The sequence below is a fragment of the Myotis yumanensis genome, unplaced genomic scaffold (genome assembly GCF_028538775.1).
Source record: "Myotis yumanensis isolate MYYU_CA2020_CCGP unplaced genomic scaffold, mMyoYum1.0.hap1 SCAF_2, whole genome shotgun sequence".
Taxonomy (NCBI): Eukaryota; Metazoa; Chordata; class Mammalia; order Chiroptera; family Vespertilionidae; genus Myotis; species Myotis yumanensis.
Genome location: NW_027223753.1, coordinates 79590780 through 79615749, shown reverse-complemented (window position 1 = coordinate 79615749; position 24970 = coordinate 79590780). Strand labels below are relative to the sequence as shown.

Here is a 24970-nt window from a genome sequence, read left to right as displayed (position 1 = left end):
CCTACTCAGGGAGATAGATAGCAGAAATCCAATTAGTGTCATTTGTACCAGCCACACTCAAGAACAGATGAAGTTAAGGGAATAAATCTCATTGTGTTGCATCAGCATAAAGATAATGAATATTCTGTTGAGATCCTCCCCTAAGACCTCCCCTAAAGTATCAACCTTTAAAACCCTCAAGACAAAGGACCCAGGGCTCGCTTTCCCTCCCACCTTTCCCTTCTCCCTCTTCTTCCCGCACAGGTGTGCATCTCCTGAACTCTAAGGGACCCCATGAGACTTGCAACCAGTGGAGCAAAGGGCAGCAGCAGCTTGTCCTAAGCTACTTCTCTGAACCTGTCTCTAAGGCCTCCTTTTCTCTCACTTTCCAATGAGCCAAAGCAGCCCCTCCTAGGCTCACTTCTGCTGCTTCTATCCTAAGCCCCTCCTTGTTTCACTGTCCCCAACTTTAATAAATGTCCTCTCAAAATCACCTGTACTAGTATTCTGAAATCTTCCCTACACAAAGTCAAGAACCCCACTACAGGCTGGCTGGAGGCAGACCCGTTTGGGGCCTGGTCCCTGTCCCATAGCACTATCACTGCAGATATTGGTTTTGGTAGTTTATTTGGGAAGAGGGGAAAGAAACACAACATGGTCTTTAATTTCCATAGGAACTGTGAGCCCCTGAAAGATAAGCATCAGATAGGCTCTCCTTTTCCTTTGTTATGTGTAACAGCAACACACAGAGGGGGGGGCAAAAGTAGGTTGACAGTTGTTCATATGGAAAATAATACAATAATCCTAGATAATAAAAGCCTAATACACAAATTGTTCCCTTGGGCTGTCGTTCAACCAGGAGTTAGGCCAGGAGACTGGGAGTTCGACCGCTCGCTATGATGTGCGCTGACCACCAGGGGGTGGTGCGGAACATGGCGGGCATTGACAACGCGGTGCTGGCAGCAGGTGGCAGTGGAGGTGCTGCCGGTTTTGATGGGCCCTGACGAGAACGGGACTGTGGCAGGATGGTGGAGCAGGTGAGCTGGTGGTACCAGGACAAGGCAGGTGCAAGCGGAGACCCAGTTGCCCTGCTGATCGCCCCACAGAAGGCAACCAGTGGCAGCGATGGGGAGCGGGACTGCCGCCTGGCTCCCAGGCACTGAGGGAGCCGGGCGGGGGGCTCAGCCTCCGACAGCCCCACAGGCGAGATGGTGGAGCAGGTGAGGGGGCGGCACCAGAAGGTGGGGTGCCAGGCAGGGTGGCGGGGCTGCGAGGCTGGGGGCGCGAGCTGAGGGCCTGATCTCTGCAGGCCACCCCAAGAGACCCCACCCGTGCACAAATTTGTGGACCAGGCCTCTAATTAATAAATAATCTATAATAATAAAAGCATAACATGCTAATTAGACCAGATGTCCTTCTGGACGAAGCCAAAGCTGTGAGGGAAGCCTGGGTCCTGGGTGCCAGAGGGAAGCTGGTGCCAGCAGCCAGGGGAAGGAAGTCCTACTCTTGCATGAATTTCATGCAAGAATAAACTGTTTCATGTACTCACAACTGTTAACCTACTTTTGCCCCTCCTGTATATGTTATACATTACAAAGGGAAAAGGAGACCCTGTCTGATATAATGACCATTATTAAATAATAGAGGCCTGATGTACAGATTCATGCACCAGCGGAGTGCCCGGTCTCTGTGATGCACACTGACCACCAGGGGCAGATGCTCAATGCAGGAGCTGCCCCCTGATAATCAGTGCACTCCCACAGGGGGAGCACTGCTCAGCCAGAAGCCAGGCTCACAGCTGGCGAGTGCAGCAGCGGTGGTCGGAGCCTCTCCTGCCTCCACAGCAGCGCTAAGGATGTCCAACTGTCGGCTTAGACCCTCTCCCGGAAGGGAGCAGGCCTAAGCCATCAGTTGGACATCACCAAGGGCCCCCAGACTGTGAGAGAGTGCAGGCCGGGCTGAGGGGCCCAACCCCCAGTGCACGAATTTTGTGCACCAGGCCCCTATAATATGTTATCTGTAAAGACTTTTCCTGAGTGGCCTTACTCTACAAGGACTGCGTGGCAGTAACTGTGTCTGTAAGGAAAGACAGACAGAGAGAGAAAAAGTACATAGCTGCTCTCAGGCTTTCTCCTTGTGCCGATTCATATTTCATATCCATAGAGCTTTTGTTTGCTTACTTTGTTTGTTCAGTTGGTTGATTTTTCCTACCTTCCCATGCAGTTCTGAGCCACAGAACTCATTAATCCTCAACACGACAAACTGATGTTGGCTTAGCTGGAGTGATCATGTTATGTAAACAGGGTGGTGGGAGCTGTGAGTCTCCCTACCAACAGGGAGAACCCCTCACTGAACTGTGAGGACCTGAGGGTGATGGGGCCACCAGAACCTACTGATTCCTATGTAGCCTCTGAGGGGCTTTGAATGTTGGAGTTCTTCTAGAAAGTGGTCAAATGTCTGTAGGTTTAAAAAATGTTGTCTGATTTTTATTGTAGAAATACCAAGTTTCATGCCAGTGTCCTTGCTTTTTATTTACTTTTCCTGTTTTAAAGAGGAATGTTTTCTGTTTAGTTCCTAGAATCCTAATTTAGAGCCAGAAGAGACCTCCCTCCTTCACACGGAAGCCCATGGAGGTCTATCACCTACCTTTCTAATATTTCTGGGCCCACCGATTGTCCCCATTTTTACTGTCGCTCTTAGCTGGTATTTAATCAAATCTCACCTGGTTAGTAATAACTGTTCTGGCTTCCCTGTTTTGTTTCTTTCATCCTTCAATTCTTGCCATTGCACTAACTCAAGAGTGGTCTTTCTAAAAAACACAAGTGGTCATTTACTTTACTGTCACATATGGCAGCCCTGCAAGGGATTACTCTTGCACTCAAAATGAAATCAAACTCCTTTATTTGTCACAAAAGATTTCCCTTCCGCACTTCAACACCTACCACTTTCTACTTCAATCTGTTTCTGCTATAGAACACACAATATTGTTTCATGCCCTGTCTTTGTGTGCTTTTCCTTCTGTCTAAAATGTCCTTTCCTCTTTGCTCACTAGAAATTCATTCATTGAGACCCAATTCAAGCATTCTCCTCCTTAACACCTTCAGCTGCACCTAAACAGGTACAGACTTCTGTCAGTATAATAGGGCTTGCTACAGAGGGCAGGAGTTGGAGGGCGGAGTCCTGAGGCCCTTTGAAGACTTGGTGGGGTGAGGGGAGGGGGGGCGGAGAACAGCCCTTGGGTCAAAAGTGAAATCATAGACATAAAGAAGAATAACCGGAAGACACTATTCTGTAGAAGATGTTTATATTCTTATTTCTCCTTAAGATAATGAAGAGACTTCCTCTCTTCAGTGTGTGTCTTAGATGAGAGAATAGGTTGGCTGATAACATCTAAAAGGTTCTATTGGGTGAGAAGTGGGAAAGTTGCAAACCAAGCAATGCAAGAAAAGCCAGCACTGGGAGAGAGGGGGTCACGGTATTAGAGGAAATACGAAAAGTGTTTTCCTGAACAGATTTAGTGTTTAAAATATGCCTCTTCTAAAAATAAATTCCAGTTCTTTAAATTGAATTAATTGAGCATTTCCCTTATTTTTCTTCGTTGACTGTAGAACTATGAAACACTTGACACCAGCCAGCACTTGGGAATCAGCGGTGTACTAAGTCACATTTAGCCCCTTTGCATACTGTGCTTTGACCTATTTACAAGCAGGGGAACTGTGGTAGGAAGAAATAGGCATCCTTAAAAGGAGAAGGTGGGACTGTAAGTCAGCACTGGGTTTATGGAGGGCCCTCTGGAAACATGTATTGATATAAAATGTGCCTATTATTTGATCCGGCATGTCCACATCTAGGAGTTTATCCTCATGGGATGATTGGGTGAATTCAGGCTGACATATATGCACAGATATGCCAGCACTGTTTGATATACGGGTAAGTTAGAAACAACCTAGGTGTCCTTCCGTAGGATTTGGTTAAGTACATTGTGATATCTAGATATATAAAAGCCTAAGCGACTGTTACAACCGAACAACTGGAACAACCAGTCAACCGGTCGCTATGACGCGCACTGACCACCAGGAGGCAGATGCTCAATGCAGGAGCTGCCCCCTGGTGGTCAGTGAGCTCCCACAGCAGGAGCACCGCTCAGCCAGAAGCCAGGCTTATGGCTGGCAAGCGCAGCTGCGGTGGCAGGAGCCTTTCCCGCCTCAGTGGCAGTGCTACCAAGTGGTGGCACCAGTGGCAGGTGCAGCAGGGCTGTATGAGCCGTAGCGGAGCTGTGCCTGGCCTCGGCTGGGGCTCCTTCCCAGCCGCCTGCCACTTTAGCACTGCTACATCCCTCAGGGAGATGTTGAACTGCCGGGTTTCGGCCCAAGGCCTGGCCTGCGGGGATCAGGCCAAAACCTGGCAGTCTGGCATCCCACCCCACAGGGGTCCCAGATTGCGAGAGGGCACAAGCCAGGCTGAGGGATCCCACCCATGCACGAATTCATGCAGGCGGGTCTCTAGTAGTTACATAATGTACTACAATGCAATCAGATAAATGATTACTCTCTGCCATTAAATGTTATCAATTTCTCTTATGACTCTATTACTTTTTATTTTTATTTTTTAAATCTTATTCAGTGGTTCTCAACCTTGGCTGCACATTAGGATCACCTGGGAATCTTTTTAAAATCCTGATTTCTGGGCCCCATCCTCCGGAAATTCTGTTTCTTTGTTATGGGGTGGGGCCACAACATTAGTAACAAAGAAACAGAATTTCCAGAGGATGGGGCCCAGAAATCAGGATTTTTAAAAGATTCCCAGGTGATTCTAATGTGCAGCCAAGGTTGAGAACCACTGATCTTACTGACTGATTTTAGAGAAAGAGAGAGGAAGAGGGACATTTGTTGCTCCACTTATTTTTGCATTCATTGATTCTTGTATGTGCCCTGACCGAGGATGGAACCCATGACCTTGGTGTATCAGGAGGATGCTACAACCAACTGAGCTGCCTGGCCAGGGCTGTAATACTTTTTTAATCAGCAAAAACAATGAAGCTAGTTTCTTTTTTTTTTTTTTTTTAATTTTACACAGCAGTATCTTTACTTTTCACATTTGATGGTTATGAACTTGTTACTTTTGGATCTTTCAGAATGCCCAGCATAACAGCTTGTACCTGACAGATTCATATTAGATATTACAGTTGCCCCTCAAACAGCACAGGGGATTAGGGGGTCCCATCAATGCCCCTGCTGTGGAAAATCCATGTATAATTTTTAGTTCCCCCAAAACTTAATTACAGTCATCCCTTGTTATACGTGAGAGACTGGTTCCAGGACAATTCCCCCACCCCCATATTAAAATCTGAGGATGCTCAAGTCCCTTTATAAAATGCAGAACAATGCATAGAGCCGACTCTGAATCTGCTCATCCCAGCGAAGTGTTGAAAATACTGTTTTCGATCCATAGTTGGTTGAATCCACGAATGCGAAACCTGCAGATACAGAGAGGGCTGATTATATTTATTGAAAAAAAATTCTGTGTATAAGTGGATGCACACAGTTCAAACCAGTGTTATTCAAGGGTCAACTGTATATTAGTTGTCTATTACTGATATAACAAATGAACATACATCTAATGGCTTAAAACAATATTTTTATTTTCACAGTACCAGAGGTCAGAAGCACAAAATCAGTTCCACTTGCTAAAGTCAGGAGGTTAGCAGGGCTGGTTTCTTTCAGAGGCTCTGAGGAGGGAACTTTCCCTGCCTCTTCCAGCGTCTAGGGCTGCATCCCTACATCCCCTGCCTAGTGGCCCTTCCCATCCTCATTGCCCGGCCTACAGCACCTTGTAAAGTGTTCTCTGCTTCCGTCGTCACATCACCTCTCCTCCATAGTCAGATCTCCCTCTGCCTTCCTCTTATAAAAACCTGGTGATTATATTTGGAGTCCACCCCAGTGGTTCTCAACCTTCTGGCCCTTTAAATACAGTTCCTCATGTTGTGACCCCCAACCATAAAATTATTTTCGTTGCTACTTCATAACTGTAATGTTGCTACTGTTATGAATCGTAATGTAAATATCTGATATGCAGGGTGGTCTTAGGCGACCCCTGTGAAAGGGTCATTCGACTGCCAAAGGGGTCGCGACCCACAGGTTGAGAACCGCTGACCTAGACAATCCAGGATAATCTTACCATCCCAAGGTCTAATTTGATCATACCCGCACAGGCCCTTCTGCCGTTTAAGGTAGCATCTGCAGGGCCCTGCGTACTCTTCAGCCTACCACAATACTAGTTAGCTCCACATCCACAAATCAAGTCTTGCTACATTGTTTTCATTTTCCAAGAAACCATTTTCTAAGAAATCTTGACTCTCACAAAACGATTCCCTTTTCCCCTTTTCCCAGGCTGATGTGGATGTGGCTCATTCTGGGGAGAACTGCAGACCCCAGCTTGAGGCTGCCCTGCAGGAGGACACTGTGGGTGGCCCCGAAGGCCTGGAAAAACAGGTCCAGCTGGAAAGCTTACCCGGAACCATTCCAGAGGGTTCCCCATCTCCTCTGGGAAGGAACAGAAGAATAAATTTAGGTAAAAGCCCCCATTCGTGTTCATCTCCATAAAATACCGTTTCTCTAAATGTATTTCATAGTATGTGTCTGGTGGCCCCTTTATCACAGCTTTGTGGGCCAGGCAGTGCTGTAAATGCCAAGGTCCCCCTCTCTAAGACATTAGAATTTAGCCTTAAATCTTCATTTTGTGAGTAAATGATGCTAACTATGAGTCTTCTGGTCAGGGAGTAATTACACCGTCTTTTTCCCCCTTAACTAAGAGGCTTATTGGTGGTTGGTAATAGGCCTTAGGAATAGAAGTTCCACAGGCTTTGGTTAAATTCTTTTAAACTCCACCGTGTTAACACTTTTTCAAGGGAAAGTTCTACATTTGAAAAAATAAATAAAACCTGCATCAACTGTTTCCCCTGTCTCTCCCCATCCAAAGTATCAGCAAATCTACAATGAAAGAATCTTTCAAAATATAAAGAAGTAATTATGACCTAGTGTGCCCTTTGAAACTGTTCGTTTCTAAATATTTTTCTTATGGCGTGTTTTCACTTTACTTCAGTTACCCCCTGATGTTGAGATGAGAGCTCTTATTTATATTCTATCAGCCTTTGAAACAAATTGAACCTAACAGGCCTCAAGGAAAAGTACTGTCTTTTATTTGGGGCGAAGGCTTTCATTTCATTCTTCATTGCTACGGATTCTTCCCTAGGTACAGTTAGAATTAGAAAATAGGTAGGTTATACATGAGATTCTTTTTCTTGGATGTTCGTGCACGTGCAGGTTACCACAAATTTCACATTTGCCCTCAACTTGTGTTTCTGATTGTGCAGACGTGACCTCTGAGAAGGAGGTCAGAGACAGGGGATGCAGCGCAGGAGCAGCCCTTCCCCCCTCTCACCCCTTCCCCCCCTCTCACCCCTTCCCCCCTCTCATCCCTCCCCCTCTCACCCCTCCCCCTCTTACCCCTCCCCCGCCGCTCCCCCTCCCACCCTGTGCGTTGCACCAGAACATATTTTTTTCCCTCTCTGAAAATTCTGTTGATGGGAATCCCTCCTACACTGCAACATGAATGCTCAGTATTTATGGTGTTAACAGACTAGAGATTGACAGGTGGACAGGAACCTGGGTATGGCCTCGAATAGTTAGCCTGCCAGCCCTACACTGTTGAAAGCAGGATGGGGAGGACCACAGGTGAGCAGGACAGTGCCACAAGGGACCAACGTGGGGAGGGAGTGAACTACCAAAGCAGATGTTTCCAAACCATAGCATAAATTAGGTCTCAAGAAAGCTCTTACCACAGAATGAGTAGGAACTAGTGCCCTGAGCTTTATATTCTTTCTCTACCCAATCCTCCCTCCCCCTCCCACACCCCTCTGCTCTCTGCATCCCTGCTCTTCATATCTACAGGGTGTATTTGTTAAAAATTTCTTTAAATTTCTTTTTTTAAATCCTCACCCAAGGATTTTTTCTATTGATTTTTAGAGAGTGGAAGGGAAGTAGGGAGAGAGAGAGAGAGAGATTGGTTGCCTCCTACATGAGCTCCAACTGGGGGGATCAAACCTGCCACTGAGGTAGTGCCCTTGACCAGGAACCATCCATCTGGCGAGCCTTTGGTGCGTGGTCAGATGCTATAACCACTGAGCAACCTGCTGGGGCAAAAATTCCAAGTTTCACACTAACATTTCCCAAGTATTTCCCATGAGGAAAAAAAGAAAAAAATGTTATTTTGAATAATTTCAGATTGAGGAAAAGTTGCAGAAAACAAAGAATGCCTATATTCTTTCATCCAGATTCCACAAATGTCAACATTGCACCACATTTGCATTTTCATGGTCCTCTCTTGCCTCTGTTCCTCCTTCCCTCTCTCCCCATCTCATATACAAGTATATTCTTTCTGCGAGTAAGTTAAAGACATAAAGATAATTTACTCCTAAATACACCAACAAGTATTTCCTAAAAACAAGGACATTCTTTGCAAAATCCCAGTACAAGAGTCTGAGTCAGGAAACTGCCATTGACACAGCACTGCTATCTCATCTGCAAACCATATTCAGATTTGTCAGTTGTCTTACAAACCTCCTTTATAAGTGTCTGGTTCCAGAGCTAATTCAGAATCACATGTTTAATTTAGTTGTCATGTGGTTTTAGTCTCCTTTAATCTGGAACAATCCCTCGGTTTTTCTTTGTCCTTTATAACCCTGATATATTTGGAGATAGAGACCATTTATTTTGTAGAATGTCCTCAGTTTGGGTTTGTCTTATACATTTCCTCATGATTAGGTCCGAGTTATGCACTTTTAGCAAGAATATCAAAAATTATATTGTATCCTGCTTAGTACATCAGTCAGGAGGTATGCGATATCTATATTTGACTTTTATTGGGGGGTTGTGTTTTTGGAGGCCTTGCAAAATTTTTTAATGTAGTAAAATTCATCAGTCTTTTCTTTTATTGAATCTGGTTTTTGAGTCAGTTAGAAAGCCATTCCCTACGACAAGGTCAAAAACAAACTCACCCGTATTTTCTTGTATGACTTCACTTTTTATACTTATGCTTATGAAGAATTTCTAGTGGCCAGAGAAAATGCTAATGTAAATGTTCCACTGAATAGGAAACACAGTGTGTGATGGCACATTACTAAAAGAAAATTTTACATATTAACAATGGTGATCTCTGAATGGTCACAGAATGGACATTTTTATTATCTCTTTTTTATTCTTTTCTACATTTTCCAATTTTATGATGTATTATTTTTATAATCAGAAAAAAAATACAATGTTATTTTTAAATATTTCCCCAAAATTCTTCAATATCCCAAGAAATAATGAAAATTGGTCAGAATGACTTGACATAGTCCAAGGATTTCTGTATAGGTTAATGACTGTAAATGTCAAGCCAAATACTTCAGTGGATTCAGAAAAGAATTGGTTGAAATGATTAAGATAATTTCATTGTGTTAGTGACCGGTGTCCACGATGACATTCTTTTTAGAAATATCCTGAAAGAGCAGTGAATCGTGATAAATGGGAGCCCGTGTGCTTGGCATGCTTGGGAAGAGTACAGTGAGGTGGTGAAGAACATGACTGATGAAATCAAACAGACTTGAGTTTAAATCCTAGTTCATTTACTTACTACCCTTGTCACCTTGAGCAAGTTAATTAGCCTCTCTCATATCAGGTTTTTTCATAAAATAGAGTTAATAATATCTCTCCTATAGAGTTTATGTCTAATTTAGATGTTATAAAACATAGAAAGTACTTAATAGAGTCCCAGGTTATACATTTTCATGAAAGGACTCCACCCACTAGATGAATGGACTTGGTTACTATCCAGACTTCCTGATGGTTACAAAATAGAAGATAGCTCATTTCTGCAGACACCCCTTGGCATCTTTGTTTTACAATGTGAAGTTGTAAAAATGAATGCTTGCTTGTTTATTTCTATAATTGAGTGATTTGTAATGGGGGTTGTCTCCGCACAGTTTATAAAAGCTCCCCTATAAACTGTTTCAGTGCCACTTTTAGAATTACTAATAAAAATTTAGTTGATACCACTTGACTCCAATTCTGATAAAGTTCAAAGACTCTTCTCAAAAAGGCATATTTTTACTTATGGAGACTTAGCAGATGGTGTAATTGTAAACTCAGAGTTGCAGAACTAGAAGTCTCTTGGCGACATCATGCTGTTTATCTTTTTGTATACAAAGCATAGAAACCAACTGCAGCTCAGAAGAGTCACCCAAAGCACATCTCATTCTTAGCTGTGGCTTAGCTTTGTAATTAGTGCAGCGAACCCATGGAGCTGTACCCAAGTGTACAAGAGTTGTTACAACAAAAAGCTAGTACATAGCAGCACATGAAAGACTTTTTGTTATGTTAATATGGGGTCTGCTCAGTAAACAGTATATTATGTTGATGTGTATCCTCTGTTAGAACAGTAAGAATTTGAACTTCAAAGGATTCAAAGATTTATAATACAAACAGATATTTAGCTAGGAGGGTTGAGTGTAAGATTTAATTAAGTAGCATGACTTGTATGGCATTCACTTAGCATTTGATTGATAATCTCTTCAAGCTTAAATTTTGCTTTTTTTTCCCCCTTGGAAGACTTAACAACCAATGGATTAATCCATAAACCACAACCCCTAGAGAATAGAGAACGACAAAAGTCATCAGACATCCTGGAGGAATTAATTGTTCAAGGAATAATACAAAGCCACAGCAAAGTATCTAGAAATGGAGAATCATACGATGTCACGGCAAGTAATTTTATAATTAACATTAGCTTATAGTTAAAAATAGCAATAGAATATGATTGATCCCAAGTTATTTCCAGCATATGCATCTTATAGTCACAGTACAGACAGCATTTATCTTAGCCAGTTTTTTCTCCCATAAATTCCCTCACCTTTCTGCACGCTATCCTTCTCTATGGATTCAGAATTGCCCTAATCATTAATGATTAATGAATTCAATAAAACATATCTTGGGTTTTACTAAATTTGAGACACAATAAGCCCCATTGAATAACATGCCTCATTCTTTCAGCAATTTTTATTAAGCATTGCCTATGTACTAGGAACTGTGAATATAAAACTGAATTCTGATTTATCTAATAAGAAAATAAGCCTTAATACCAAAGCTAAACCAGATAAGCTTATATATTTATATACACAGTCTAAGGTCAAATATGAGAAAATGCAATTATAGAAATGGTTTTCCTCTTATTTTTCTTTGTTGATTCATCTTGACTAATCTTCATTATTTTTCCTTTAGTGTGAGTAATATGTTTACTCTGATTTTAACTTATTGTGGCCAAAGTCTTGAGGTTTTAATTTTTAAATAAGTTCTGTGCAAATTTGTGAAGAGGATAGCAGGTTCTGTTGCTGTTTTTGTTATTTTGTTTTGTTTTCTTATTTGTTTGTTTTTTAAGCCAATGCACTTAGGCACCACCAATAGTCCTAACGCATAGTCAAAAGAAAGAAGATAAAAGAAGAAATAACAAGGAAAAGAAGCCTGGGGTGGGGGGGGGGGCGGGGGGGATGGAATGAATGGGAAAGAAAAAAAGAGACAGAAATGGTGGCAATAGAGCCGAGAAATCATATCAATGGCTTGTGTTGTAGGGAAAACAGTCAGCTGGGAATAAAAAGATACATTATTTAAATAGTTTTCACCTAGACCAAGTCACTAAGTGTTTGAATAAAGGCAATTTTCTCTTCTTTTTAGGAAATGCTGAGTATTTATGAATAAAATCTAAAGTGGCATTTTCTTTTGAAGAAGGAAAATAAGCCCTATAGAAAGTATTTGGAGGTGGGGCGGGGGGGGGGGGGGGGGGGGGGCGGTGGTGGGGGGGGGGGATGAGGAGATTGCTAAACCTTGTAAATGGCTGCCAATAACAAGAGGATGTGGGGAAAGGGAAAGGTAAAAATGCACCATAAAATGGAAAAGATAATGTCAACATAGTGACAATTTACATTTGTATAGTGGCATGATATAAGGCATTTTGGAGTACCTTGTTTGAAAGTCCCAAATACAATGCAGCTTTAATACAGAAAGAGAGAGGACAGATTTTTTTCCTATCTGTAGACTCGAGGGTGGGGGTGAGAAAAAATGAAGGTATGTCAAAAGAAAAAGACAGGAGAGCAATCTGGAGGCGGATAGACTGTGGAAATGTTGAGTAGCTAAGTGATGCCTGAAAGGGCAAGGGCTATGCCCTCCATCTTGCCTGTATCCTCCATGTTGGGGCCACGTGCGGCCTTCTTCCCGGAAGCTCAGGCCTCTGCTGGCCACGCCCGGGATTTTAAACTAACCAATGACAATCAAGGGAAGTGCGCGCCATAGATATGACCACATCCTGTGTAATAAGACCCGGCTTACGCCTGGCCAATCGGCAGGGCCCACAATCCCCTCGCTCCACCCCCCTATTAAAGCCGGTTTTTCCCACACGGGGGGACTCTGCTCCGGGTCCCTGGCCTGGCCTGAAGTGGAGTCGGGTTGGCTAGCCCCCAATAAAAGGACCTTCTGCTTTTGCATCGAACTGGCTCCCAGTGTGGTACTTTGGGGATCTTGGAATCTGGGCATAACAATGCCTTCTTAAGGGAAATGCCCTGGAACCTTGATGTTAATGCCAACAGGAATAACATTCAAACATTTTCCAGTGATTCAAACGCCAGAGATGAATGAGTTCGGACTCAGACCTTGCAAAGGCACCAACAGGGTTAATTAACATGAGCTACATCATGAAAGAGATGTCTCTTTTAAAAAAAAGAAAACTGTGGGCTTGACTTGCAATAACATCATTAAGTGAGCCAAAGATGAAGGCTGTTTTCATATTCTATAGCGATGGAATGGTTGTCAGGAGCATAGCTGGAGTGTTCTCAGGATTTAAATGTGATGGGATTGCAGAGGTAGGTAAGAATAATACAGCTCTTTTGTGTTTGTTTGTTTGTGTTGTTTTTTTGGCGGGGGGGGGTGGGGGGGGCGGGGTTGTTTTGATTTTACTTTGGAATTGGGCCAAGGTGCCCTGGCCTAAGATTTAAACAGGCCGGCAGTAATCCATAGCGGTGCCTATTATTGCCTAGTGCAGTGACGGCGAACCTTTTGAGCTCGGCACGTCAGCATTTTGAAAAAACCTAACTTAACTCTGGTGCCGTGTCACATATAGAAATTTTTTGATATTTGCAACCATAGTAAAACAAAGACTTATATTTTTGATATTTATTTTATATATTTAAATGCCATTTAACAAAGAAAACTCAACCAAAAAAATGAGTTCGTGTGTCACCTCTGACACGCGTGTCATAGGTTCGCCATCACTGGCCTGGTGCAGTGGTCCTTAACCTGGCTGCACACTCGAACCACCAAGGAAGCTTTCAAAACCCCAGTGCCCAGGCTCCACCTGGGACCAGTGGCCGGCCTGGAAGCTCCCGGTGCTTCCCAGAGGCAGCCCAGGCTGAGACCCACTGCCCTGCAGTATCAAGGAACATGCACACAGCCTTCCAATTCATCCCAGAGCTGGCAAGGGTTGAAGCTTTTGAAATTGAAATCCCCCAGTCGCTGTGAAGAGAATTCTGAAGAATTCCTAAAAATATAACATATTAGCAGTTATAACACTAAGCTTATACCCAGGAAGCATAAGGAAATGAAGGAGAGATATGATCACTCATTGTCAAGGTAAAATCTCCAATTCATGTGTAGTTGAGAACAGAAGTGTGTCAGACACCAGGTGCCTGCATATTTTAAAGAAAGGTATAAGGCCACTGTGAAAAGATGAGAATTAAACTTGAAGGACAAAAAGGGACCCATATTAAGAATGGAAATATTATTAGATAGCTAATACTTTTGACTATCTAATATTTAATAATATTTTTAGGGAGGGGGGGAAACAAATGATAAAAATTGGCTAAAAAACAAACCAGAGTGAAGGGAAACAAAAAGAAGATGGTCAAAAGGGGATGTTAATGTCTTCCGTTAGGGCAATGTGGTAAATCCAGTCAGACATGTAAACACTATTTTTTTATTGCTTAAAAAAACATTTTAAATATGTTGGGGGGAAAAGAGTAATAGATATGAGAATACTTTAGAAACAAGATTTATGTACACCAACAGTATACTTAAATACAAGGGCATTTTAGACATAGCCAGGTTCTCTTTAATTCAGTTATCATTTAGAGTAACATGTAATAAAAGATGCTGAAAAGTGAGGGTCCTTCGTTCATCTTCTGAGTCAGGGGACTCCCCTGTGAGCCAGTCTCTCCCCAGAAGTCCACCACAGAGCCCCCTTTGCCCTTTTTTCCCCCCTTAATTTCATCTTTTGCTTGTTGGCAACTACTATAGCAATTCCATAATGCCCTCTGGATAACCTGCTTTCAGGCATATTATACTAATAGATGTTATGTTCACTCAGAGAAAATACAATGATATGTAAGAAATATAATATTTAGAAGCTAAATATCAGACTAAGTGAATCAGTATATTTTAAAACATTCTAATGAGACATAACTGGCTGTATTATTTGCATTGGTGTTCTGCACACATGTAAATACTAGAGGCCCAATGCACGAAATTCATGCAAGAGTAGGCCTTCCTTTGTCCAGCTGCCGGCACCAGCTTCCCTCTGGCACCCAGGACCCGGGCTTCCCTTGCAGCCCTGGCTTCATCTGGAAAGTTGTCCAGAAGGATGTCCAGAAGGACATCTGGTCTAATTAGCATATTACACTTTTATTATTATAGATGTGTATGGATTGGGATGGATCTCTTTAGCGAGATGTGATTCGTTCTCATTTATCCACATAGGTATTAACTGCTTTAAGTGTCTTTCATCCCAAACTTATTTCTCCCTATCTCTTAGGGCATCCTGAGTCTCCCTACATAAGATTCTGAATTTTCTATTGACTCCTCCTGTCTCTGGTCAGAGTTTATTCCCTTCTCAGCAACTTCTGTACTTGGCAACCATTAGTGCAGTTAGGGTGTTTGTCCACATTGCATCAGAGTCTCTAACATTATTTGCTGAAGTCACTGGGTAAAGACCAATAATGCCAGATAACACTCAGACTGACCTTCCCCAGGAGGTTTAGCAGTGACAGAGCAGGAATGATACGTCTCTTCCCAGAAGCTTTGGCCTATTTTATGCACAAGGCTCCAGTACGGGCCATAGCCAAGGTGGGTTCATCTGTAGGTCAATAGTTAATTAAGGAAGCTCCGAGGAGTACACAGTGGAGGCAAGAGGTAATATTATACAGTTAGATTGGCTGGAAAAAAAGACCCAAATCTTATCACAGCATCTCAGGGCATGGCAGTCCTCCAATGGTGTTCTTAAAATTATGGAACTAGTAACTTCTATAGGGATTTTTTTTTAAAAAAATACATTTTTATTGACTTTAAAGAGAGAGAGAGAGAGAGACATCAATGAGAGAGAAACATCAATCGGCTCCCTCATGCAAGCCCCTACTGGGGATCGAGCCTGCAACCCAGACATGTGCCCTGACCAGGAATCAAACCTGGGACCTCTCCATGCATGGGGGGACGCTCAACCAACTGAGCCACAGCAGCCAGGGCTCTTTAAGTTTTAAAGTTGATTTTTTAAATTGTTTCTATGGGTAGCAACTCTCTAAGTATAGTGTGATCTTTGTTATCATTTTTAAGTGCCAACAGTGGATAAATTCTGACTTCATAATATTCAGTGGTAAAGAATACAGATATTTTTCCTTAGGTCTTTCAATACTTTCACTTAAAATGTCAAACTTAGGAAAGGACTTGGGCTGCACAGGTAGGATTAACTTCTAAAATGGGGAGGAAGTACATGATTTTATAGGCATCATTTTGGGATAAAGGCACAGGAAAAGTCCACCCAAGCAGGAAATCCTAAATTCTCTCAGAACTCCTGATCTGATTATTTTAGTCAAGGTTCAGACTCCTGTGTAAGCCCTAGTTGAAGCTTCCTTTGCAGTGGTTCTCAACCTTCCTAATGCCGCGACCCTTTAATACAGTTCCTCATGTTGTGGTGACCCCCAATTTCATTGTTACAAATTGAACATAATTAAAGCATAGTGATTAATCACAAAAACAATATGTAATTATATATGTGTTTTCCGATGGTCTTAGGCGACCCCTGTGAAAGGGTCGTTCGACCCCTGAAAAGGTCGTTCGACCCCTGAAAAGGTCGTTTGACCCCCAAAGGGGTCGCGACCCACAGGTTGAGAACCACTGCTTTATAGGGTCCTGGTTATCATCTCATGTTCTTTGAGCCTCTATGACTGAACTCCCCAAAAACCTGTTTTCATACTGATTTCATGGCATCGCTAGTTGAACCTCCCTAGCAAATAGGTCCCTTTTTCAGCTGATGGCTTTTGCCAGTAGGAAGCCCACAAACCAATTGTCATAAAAATAATATAGTGATGGGGGAGGGGAAGTTGCTTTGACAAACATTCCATTTTTTTTAGGTGTGACTTGTTTGTTCGTTTGTTTTGTTAAGTCTCATCTGAGGATATATTTTCCATTGATTTTTTTGGGGGTGGGGGGAGAATGGAAGGTGGGGGAAGAGACAGAGAGAGAGGAATATCAATGTGTGAGAGACACATTGACTGGTTGTCTCCCGCACAAGGGGGACTGAGGTATGTGCCCTTGACTGGAATCGAACCCTTGACCCTCAGTCCACAGGCCAATGCTCTAACCACTGAGCGAGCCAGCTAGGACCATCCCAGTTATTTATAATGAACAACTCACCACATAAAACTGCCTCAAGGCTATAACTGATCCAAAACTTTGACAAATATTTCCCCTTTAAGAGGCTTTCTGAGAATCACAGATCTGAAGGCTGGAAGGAAGCTAAGCCAACCTCAATCCCCTCATTATTTTTACATTTGAGAAAACTGAGCACAAAGAGCAAAGGTACCCAGTCTCAGGTTACACAGTAAGTATGAGTGGTAGGTAGGCCAGAGGCTAAAGCCCAGCCAGCCCCCCTGCCTGTTGGCCCTGCAATTCCAACTCTCATTCCTCCCTTTTGTGACAAATGCTATATCTTGGTTACGATTCCATGTGGTTATTAAAAAAAAATCACTGTTTTCTCCAAATGAAAAGTAATTTGCACTTTTTAAAAAATATATATTTTTATTGATTTCTGATAGAGAGAGAGAGAGAAACATCAATGATGCGAGAGAATCACTGATCGGCTGCCTCTTGCATGCCCCACACTGGGGATTGAGCCTGCATGTGCCCTGACCAGGAAACGAACTATGACTTCCTGGTTCATAGGTTGATACTCAATCACTGAGCAACCCTGGCCATGCAAAAATAATTTCCATTTACTGAGTGGCTAAGATCTACTTTTCCTCCCCTGCTTAAAAAAATAATCCCATGAAAAAGTATTATTAAACTTATTTTACAAATGACGAAGGCAATTGTTACAGAATTTAATGCCAAGCCACACCATGGCTGAGCCAGGATTCAAACACAGGTCTTTCTGGTGCTTTTTCTGCTATGCTAAATTGTCTCTCTCTGATTTATTTTCTCAGTACTTACAGTATTGCAGTCTGACGAGACAGTCTTTTAGATATTACAATGGATATCAATATCTCTTTTGTCTTTAAACATCTTTAGAGAAATTATCTATTCAGTTCACTTTATAAGGAAGCCTTGGAATTCATTAAGACCTCCCCCAGTCGTAATAAATCCATGTATAGTGAGCTAAAAAGACGTCCATATAAAGTGAGGAAAGCAAATTGCAGAGCAATGTCTGCAGTATAATCCCATTTATGGTTGGCTAAAAATTACAGATGTAATTTAAAGTGGTCATGATCAGAGACCACATGCCAAACAGAGTATTAGGAGATTATTTATGTATCATTTTAATTTTTTATAATTAATGTATGTTATTTTAACCCAATGTTTAAAAGAATAAATGTGAAACTTTCTTTATAAACCCTCTACAACAGCGATTCTCAACCTGTGGGTCGCGACCCCTTTGGGGGTTGAAAGACCCTTTCACAGGGGTAGCCTAAGACCATCGGAAAACACATATATAATTACATATTGTTTTTGTGATTAATTACTATGCTTTAATTATGTTCAATTTGTAACAATGAAAATACATCCTGCATATCAGATATTTACGATACATAACAGTAGCAAAATTACAGTTATGAAGTAGCAACAAAAATAATTTTATGGTTGGGGGTCACCACAACATAAGGAAAGGAACTGCATTAGGAAGGTTGAGAACCACTGCTTTACAACAATGTTACTTTTTTTGAAACTAGAAATTATCATTGGAAAGCCATTATTACTGCTTTGAACTGTTTAAAGTTTTGTCATTCATGTGAAATGGGTGGTTTTTTCTGCTGTCGATGTACCAACAGCAAAGTCCAGCACAGGGTTGCTGCTGCCCAGTAATCGTTAATTCTCCCCTCCCCGTGACCAGAAGTGCTGGGAACTAATCTCCAGCCCAAAGGAAAGTCATTGGTAGTTTGTGGCATATTATAAAATCATCGGGTTTAACTTTAGACCTTGCCTCACAAATTCATCACTCACCCGCCACCTTTTCCTATCTTGTGTTTGTTCTCAAGTTTTTTTTTCCCCTTCTCCTGAGTTCTCACCCCATTCCAGGACATTAGTGCATTCTTTCATGTTTTTTTGGTGATACCCTGTTGTTTTTTTCTAGGCACCAATAGATTTTTTTTTCTTTAGGACTCAGTTCTGTTGTTACCAGATTTCATGTTGTTTTTTAAATTGGACACTGTAAAGTTTAGAGTTTCAGGTTTTACATTTTATTTTATTTTATTTATTTTTTTTAAGTATATTTTATTGATTTTTTACAGAGAGGAAGGGAGAGAGATAGAGAGTTAGAAACATCGATGAGAGAGAAACATCGATCAGCTGCCTCCTGCCCATCTCCCACTGGGGATGTGGCCCCAACCCAGGTACATGTCCCTGACCGGAATCGAACCCGGGACCCTTCAGTCCGAAAGCCGACGCTCTATCCACTGAGCCAAACCGGTTTCGGCATTAGGTTTTACATTTTAAACTGTGTTTATTTTACCTTCGGCCTCTCTTTGCCAATGAGTACATTTGTTCCTCCGTGTCTTCCTCCAGGTGAACATGACTGAGAAGCCACTGAGAAAGCCACCAGCCAGGCTGAAAAAACTCAAGATCAAAAAGGAAGTAACAGATTTCACAATGAAGGACATAGAGGAGAAGATGCAGGCGGTGGCCGAGCGCAGGAAGGTACCTGGGCTGGGGCGGGGCGGCGCTGCCTGCTGAGATGAGCCTTTCCTTTCAGCAGCGTTTAGAAAAATTGTGTCGATTTGTATTATCTTCATTATCTGTATGCTTCCTACACTGTATGCTTAATTTTTTTCATGTGTATGGTGAAGGAATAAGGCAATATCTTGAAAATGGTTGAATTAGTTTCATCAATATAGCCTAAGCAAGCAATATCCAATTCTCAGAACTAAGTGCCAACTTTTCTTCATATGAAAAAAGAAAAACTTTAGTTGGGGCTAGGGGTGAGGGGACGTGTGGGGATGGAGGATGGGAGGTGAGAGGAGGCCTGACAGACCATCACAGACCTGCAGCCCCTGCACAAGTGGTCCTGATATCCCCCCCACAGTCTTCATTGCCATCTCTCTTCTGGGGCCTTTCCAACTAGACTCGGAGCTGCATGAGGGTAGGAAATGTGCCTGTCTTCTTCAACAGGAATTCCTTAACGTAGGTTTGTTAAATGACTAAATAATGAAATTGGGAAGCCATAAACGTTAACCACAGGCAATATTAATGAAAACATAGAGAACATTATTTGGACTCTTTTTCATTCTTCAATGCTGCCTTTCAGACAAAAGAAGAAGAAATGAGAAAGAGACTACGGAGTGACCGACTTCTGCCCTCCACCAATCATTCAGACTCAGCTGACCCGGGTGGGGCTGAGGTTCCATTTGCCAAAGGACTTAACCCTGTGAGTTCTGCCGTGTTTGAGCCATGGGACCTGCAGGGAGGAAAGCTATTGAAAAGAAAGAAGAGCAAAAGTGATGTGACCTCAAATGATAGAGACTACAGTTATGAAGGTATTGGCATCGTGGAGTCAGACATGTCCTACAACCAAGAAGATCACATATTCTAAAGAGCCATTTATGTGAATTCTGTGAAAAAGCACCCGTTTCCCCCAGTCATGCCGGGCTTTGTATGTCTTATCTTTTTCTTTGACTGCCTGGCTGCATGGGCTAGTTAGCTGAGTAAATTAAATGGCTAATGGTTATGCTAGCTTCACAAAAAGGAAGATTTGACTGCTTTCGATATTAAAAGTTGGCTTCAAACATTGTGAAGATGTCTTTATTAGTACCTCCAGCTTACATTAATGTGTTTGTGCCCAATGAAACCCTTCCTTTTTGCTCCTGCCCCTTGGCTGTGTCCACCCTCTGAGGGTCCTGTAAGACAAATTGCATGGATCTTGTCAACTGATGGCCATTGGCACCAATTCAATTCCAACAGGAATCCCAAATTTGGGGTGCAGTGAAGAAGGAAAGTTTATTCAGTGCAAAAGGGCTCAACTGTGATAGAGCATGCTATTAGAATAGCAGGGCTCTGAGGCAGCCCTGGAGCCAGGCCCTCTCCAGCTAGACAGCTCTACCCTGCTCCTTTTGGTCTGCTCACTGCTGTGCTGGTCTGCTACACGGTGCTTTGGTTTGCTCTGGCTAATTCAGTTTCTACCCCGTCTTCAGTCTTTGGTGGAAAGAGAATGAGCACTTTCAGAGCCACAGAGGAGCTGGCTTATAAGGACTGAAGTCTCCACCCCTAGTCCCTGATTGGTCTGTCCTCATGCAAATGAGGACACCATATCCTTGCAGTTTGATTGATCCAAAAGGCACTGTCCTGCTTGGGCAGAATAGGGCCACTCTGGTTGATCAGAGCTGCACAACTCCAATTTGTTGGGGAAAGCTTCAGTCCTATCCTATATAATAAAAGGCTAATGTGCAAATTGACCAAATGGCGGAATGACCAGTTGCTATGATGTGCATTGACCACCAGGGGGCAGATGCTCAACACAGAGCTGCCCCCTGGTGGCCAGTGCACTCCCACAGGGGGAGCGCCACTCAGCCAGAAGCCGGACTCACGGCTGGTGAGAGCCTCCAAGGTAGCTCTGAGGACAGTGTGGGGAGTGGGTCTAAACCAGCAGGCAGACATCCCCTGAGGGATCCCGGACTGTGAGAGAGCACAGGCTGGGCGGAGGGACCCCTCCCCACCCCCAGTGCATGAATGTTGTGCATTGGGCTTCTGTTGGTTGAAATAAGATCGCAGGAACTTTTTTTATAAGGGCTGGCCCTGATAGCAGAAACACAGTGCAAGCAGGCAGTTCAGTGCAGAGGCAGGTAGTTCAGTGCAAACTTCTCCCTGAAGTGCAGTTTGTGTGAGAAGTCCTTGTATAGAAATGGCTGCTAGACTTTTTTTAAAAATTTGATCCCATTAGCCACCAGAAGCCCTTCTTAATAGGTGTCTTCTTTCTCAGGGTTCACAAGCTATATTATGTATTTTAATGATCTGTATACTTCATATACCTGGCCAGTGCCTTACTTCCCTGCAGGCACTCCAGGCTGAAGAACTTGGGGGCCCTCATCCTATTGTAATTATACCTTGATTCTTCCCTCTCTCTTATCACCCACATCCAATCAATTGTCAGGTCTATGGGTCTACATTCTAAGGCTCTCTTGCATCCATTTTCATAGTTTTCCCCCTGCCACTACCTAGTTAGACCACCCTATTATCATTCAGCTAGATTGCTTCAACAGTTTCCTTGATCTTTATATATAACAGTCCTCTGTTTATAACCCTTTTTGGCTCCTTTCATTGTCAAGATAAAGTCCAGACTTCTTTTTGTGACTGGGAATGATCTCAGCTTTCATAATTCAACCATACTAAACTGCCAATTCCTCAAATTCATCACGCTACCTCTAGCCTCTGGGTCTTTGCACATGTGGTTCCCTCTTTCCCCTCTTCCCAACTCACTATTTTAGTTGACCAATGCCTTCTTGTTGTTTATGTCTCCACTCAGACCACTCAGACCACTTCCTCCAACCCCACTATCAGGGTCAGTGCCCCTCTCTCGTAGTTTCCTTTTAGCGTACATCTTCCAGAAGCAGGAAGACAGCCCCAGGAGATGGCTTGTTTTTCTGGGAACAAGTGGCTGGGAGAGGGGGGAGAGTGGCGATTTGATCTGAGGCCCTCTTAGCACCTCCTGTTTATACATTCCCTTTGGGTTATTGCAATAGACACGTTGGGCTTCTATAGTCCGGCTCCTGCAGCCAGTGAGGTATGATGGAGGTGGTGGAGGGGGCTTCTTTCAAAACTCATTTTAGAACCAAAGCCTTTACTTTTTTTAATTAAATTCATTGGGGTGACTGGTTAATAAACCCATATAGGTTTCAAATGTGCATTTCTATGATACATGATCTGTATATTGTACTGTGTGCCTCCCACCCAAAGTAAAATCATCTTCCATTACCATATATTTAAACCCCTGTACCCTTTACTACCTTCCACCCCCTTTCCTCTGGTAACCACCATATTATTGTGTGTGTCTATGAGTTTTTGTTTATTTTTCTTGTTTGTTCATTTGTTGCTTTCAGTTTTATATCCTACATATGAGCAAAATCATATGGTTCTTAGTGATTTCTGTCTGACTTATTTCTCAAGGTCCATTCATGTTGTCTCAAAGGCAGTATTTCATCTTTTCTTATGGTTGAATAGTATCCCATTGCATATATCTACCACATCTTCTTTATCCAATCATCTATTGAAAGAAATTTCAGTTTATTTCCATGTTTTGGCCACCATGAATAATGCTGCAATGTACATAAGGGTGCATATGTCTTTGCAAATAAATATTTTCTAATTTTTCAGGTATATATCCTGAAGAGGGGTTGCTGGGACATATAGTAACTCTATTCTTAATTTTTTGAGGAACCTCCATACTGTTTTCCATAGTGGCTCTACCAGTTTTCATTCCCATCAGCAGCGAATGAGGGTTCCTTTTTCTCCACAATCTCTCCAACACCTTTTATTACTTGTCTTGTTGATAATAGCCATTCTGACAGGTGTTAGGTGGTATCTCATTATAGTTTTGATTTGCATTTCCCTAATGGCTAGTGAAGTTGAGCATCTTTTCATATATCTGTTTCCCATTTGTATGTCTTCTTGGGAGAAGTGTCTGTTCAAGTCGTCTGCGCATTTTATAATTGGTTTGTTTGTTTGTTTGTTTGGTGTTGATTTGTATGAGTTCTTTATATATTTTGAATATTAACCCCTTGTCAGACCTATTGTTTGCAAATATCTTCTCCCACTAGGTTGGTTGCCTTTTTGTTTTGTTGGCAGTTTCCTTTGCTATGCAGACAAAGCTTTTTAGTTTGATATAGTCCCATTACAGCATGGTATTGGCAGAAAAACAAACACACAGACCAATGGAACAGAACTGAGAGTCCAGAGTTACTTTTACAGTGTGAGCTGGAAAGTCCTGTGTCTCCATTACCTTATATGTTAATTTGGGATAGCCACCTTCATGGAGTTGTACCAAATCAAATAATGTGTTTAAAAGTACTGTGTAAACTAGACTATGTCATAATATTTATACAATATTATTTATATAAAATCTTATGTGAGCAACATGATGTTTTTCATCTGTCCTGAAGTTTTTCTATAAAGATTATCTTGTGATGATATGTGCCAATCTCATAAAATATTAAGTAGCTAAAATGATTATACTAGGACATAGGGAAAGATTTGGATATCATTTTGATCACTGTAAATAATAAAATTAAATGACCGAAATACATTAAATTCAAACTTATAATAATTGTTGTAAATGAAATTTCTAAAATTGATAAATATCCAAATACTTTTTCTTGAAGTCTTATGCTCTTGCCTGATTATTTATGGTGGTTTGGATGACATGTTTGTTGAATTAAAATATAGATGTAAGCATTGTCCTCTGGCTTGATAACCTCTATACATGTATAGAATTAAACATACTAAGGAGTAACACTCTAAATGACAACTGTACTTTCTTAGCGAGATTGTCTACTTTAACAGGAGGGGAAGTGAGACAATGAAAATGTAGAACACTTGGATAGTGGGAACTTCTGTAAAGCTCTAAGTATAGTCCAAAACCAGCAGAGGGCTAGGGACAGAGAAACAGAGGCTCAGAGACTAAGCATCCCCACCTTCACAAAACACCAGCGTCAAAGAGAGATGAAGCTTGTCCTAGTCGGCTTGGCTCAGTGGATAGAGCGTCAGCCTGCAGACTGAAGGGTCCCAGGTTAGATTCTGGCCAACGGCACATGCCTGGGTTGCGGGCTCGATCCCCAGATGGGGGTGAAGCAGCCGATCAATGATTCTTTCTCATCATTGATGTTTCTATCTCTCTCTCCTCCCTCTCTGAAATCAATAAATGAAATGTATTTTTTTTAAAAAGATGCTTGTGTTTGAACCTGTTTTGCCTCCAATGAACTATCAACCACACACAAAAAACAACAAAAAAAACTTCAAATGTAAATGTGACTGCCATTATCATCTTTCGTCTTTTTTTGAAGGGTGATTTCTATTGATTGCAATGGAAAAGAAAGATTGAGATTTTTAAAAAATCGTTATTGTTGAAAGTATTACATAGTTTCTCTTTTTTCCCCATTAACCTCTTCCAGCCCGCTCCCATCCCTTCACCCCTAGGCCCTCATTGCCCCATTGTCTGTGTCCACTGGTCATGCATATGTACATACAAGTTAACGTAGAGGCTCTAGGACAGGGGTGGGCAAACTTTTTGACTCGAAGGCCACAATGGGTTCTTAAACTGGACCGGAGGGCCGGAACAAAAGCATGGATGGAGTGTTTGTGTGAACTAATATAAATTCAAAGTAAACATCATTACATAAAAGGGTACGGTCTTTTTTTTTTTTAGTTTTATTCATTTCAAACGG

General features: G+C 42.2%; 1 protein-coding gene across 1 annotated transcript in view; it reads left to right on the top strand.

Annotated features, from left to right (window-relative positions):
- STMND1 (stathmin domain containing 1) overlaps window positions 1-24439 on the top strand; it is a 29592-nt gene extending 5153 nt beyond the window's left edge. The window contains exons 2-5 of the mRNA XM_070405689.1: window positions 6369-6549; window positions 10626-10777; window positions 19107-19238; window positions 19846-24439. Coding sequence (XP_070261790.1) covers window positions 6369-6549; window positions 10626-10777; window positions 19107-19238; window positions 19846-20130 — 750 coding nt within the window. The 3' untranslated portion in view covers window positions 20131-24439. The remainder of the gene's footprint in view (window positions 1-6368; window positions 6550-10625; window positions 10778-19106; window positions 19239-19845) is intronic.
- The last annotated feature ends 531 nt before the right edge of the window (window positions 24440-24970 follow it).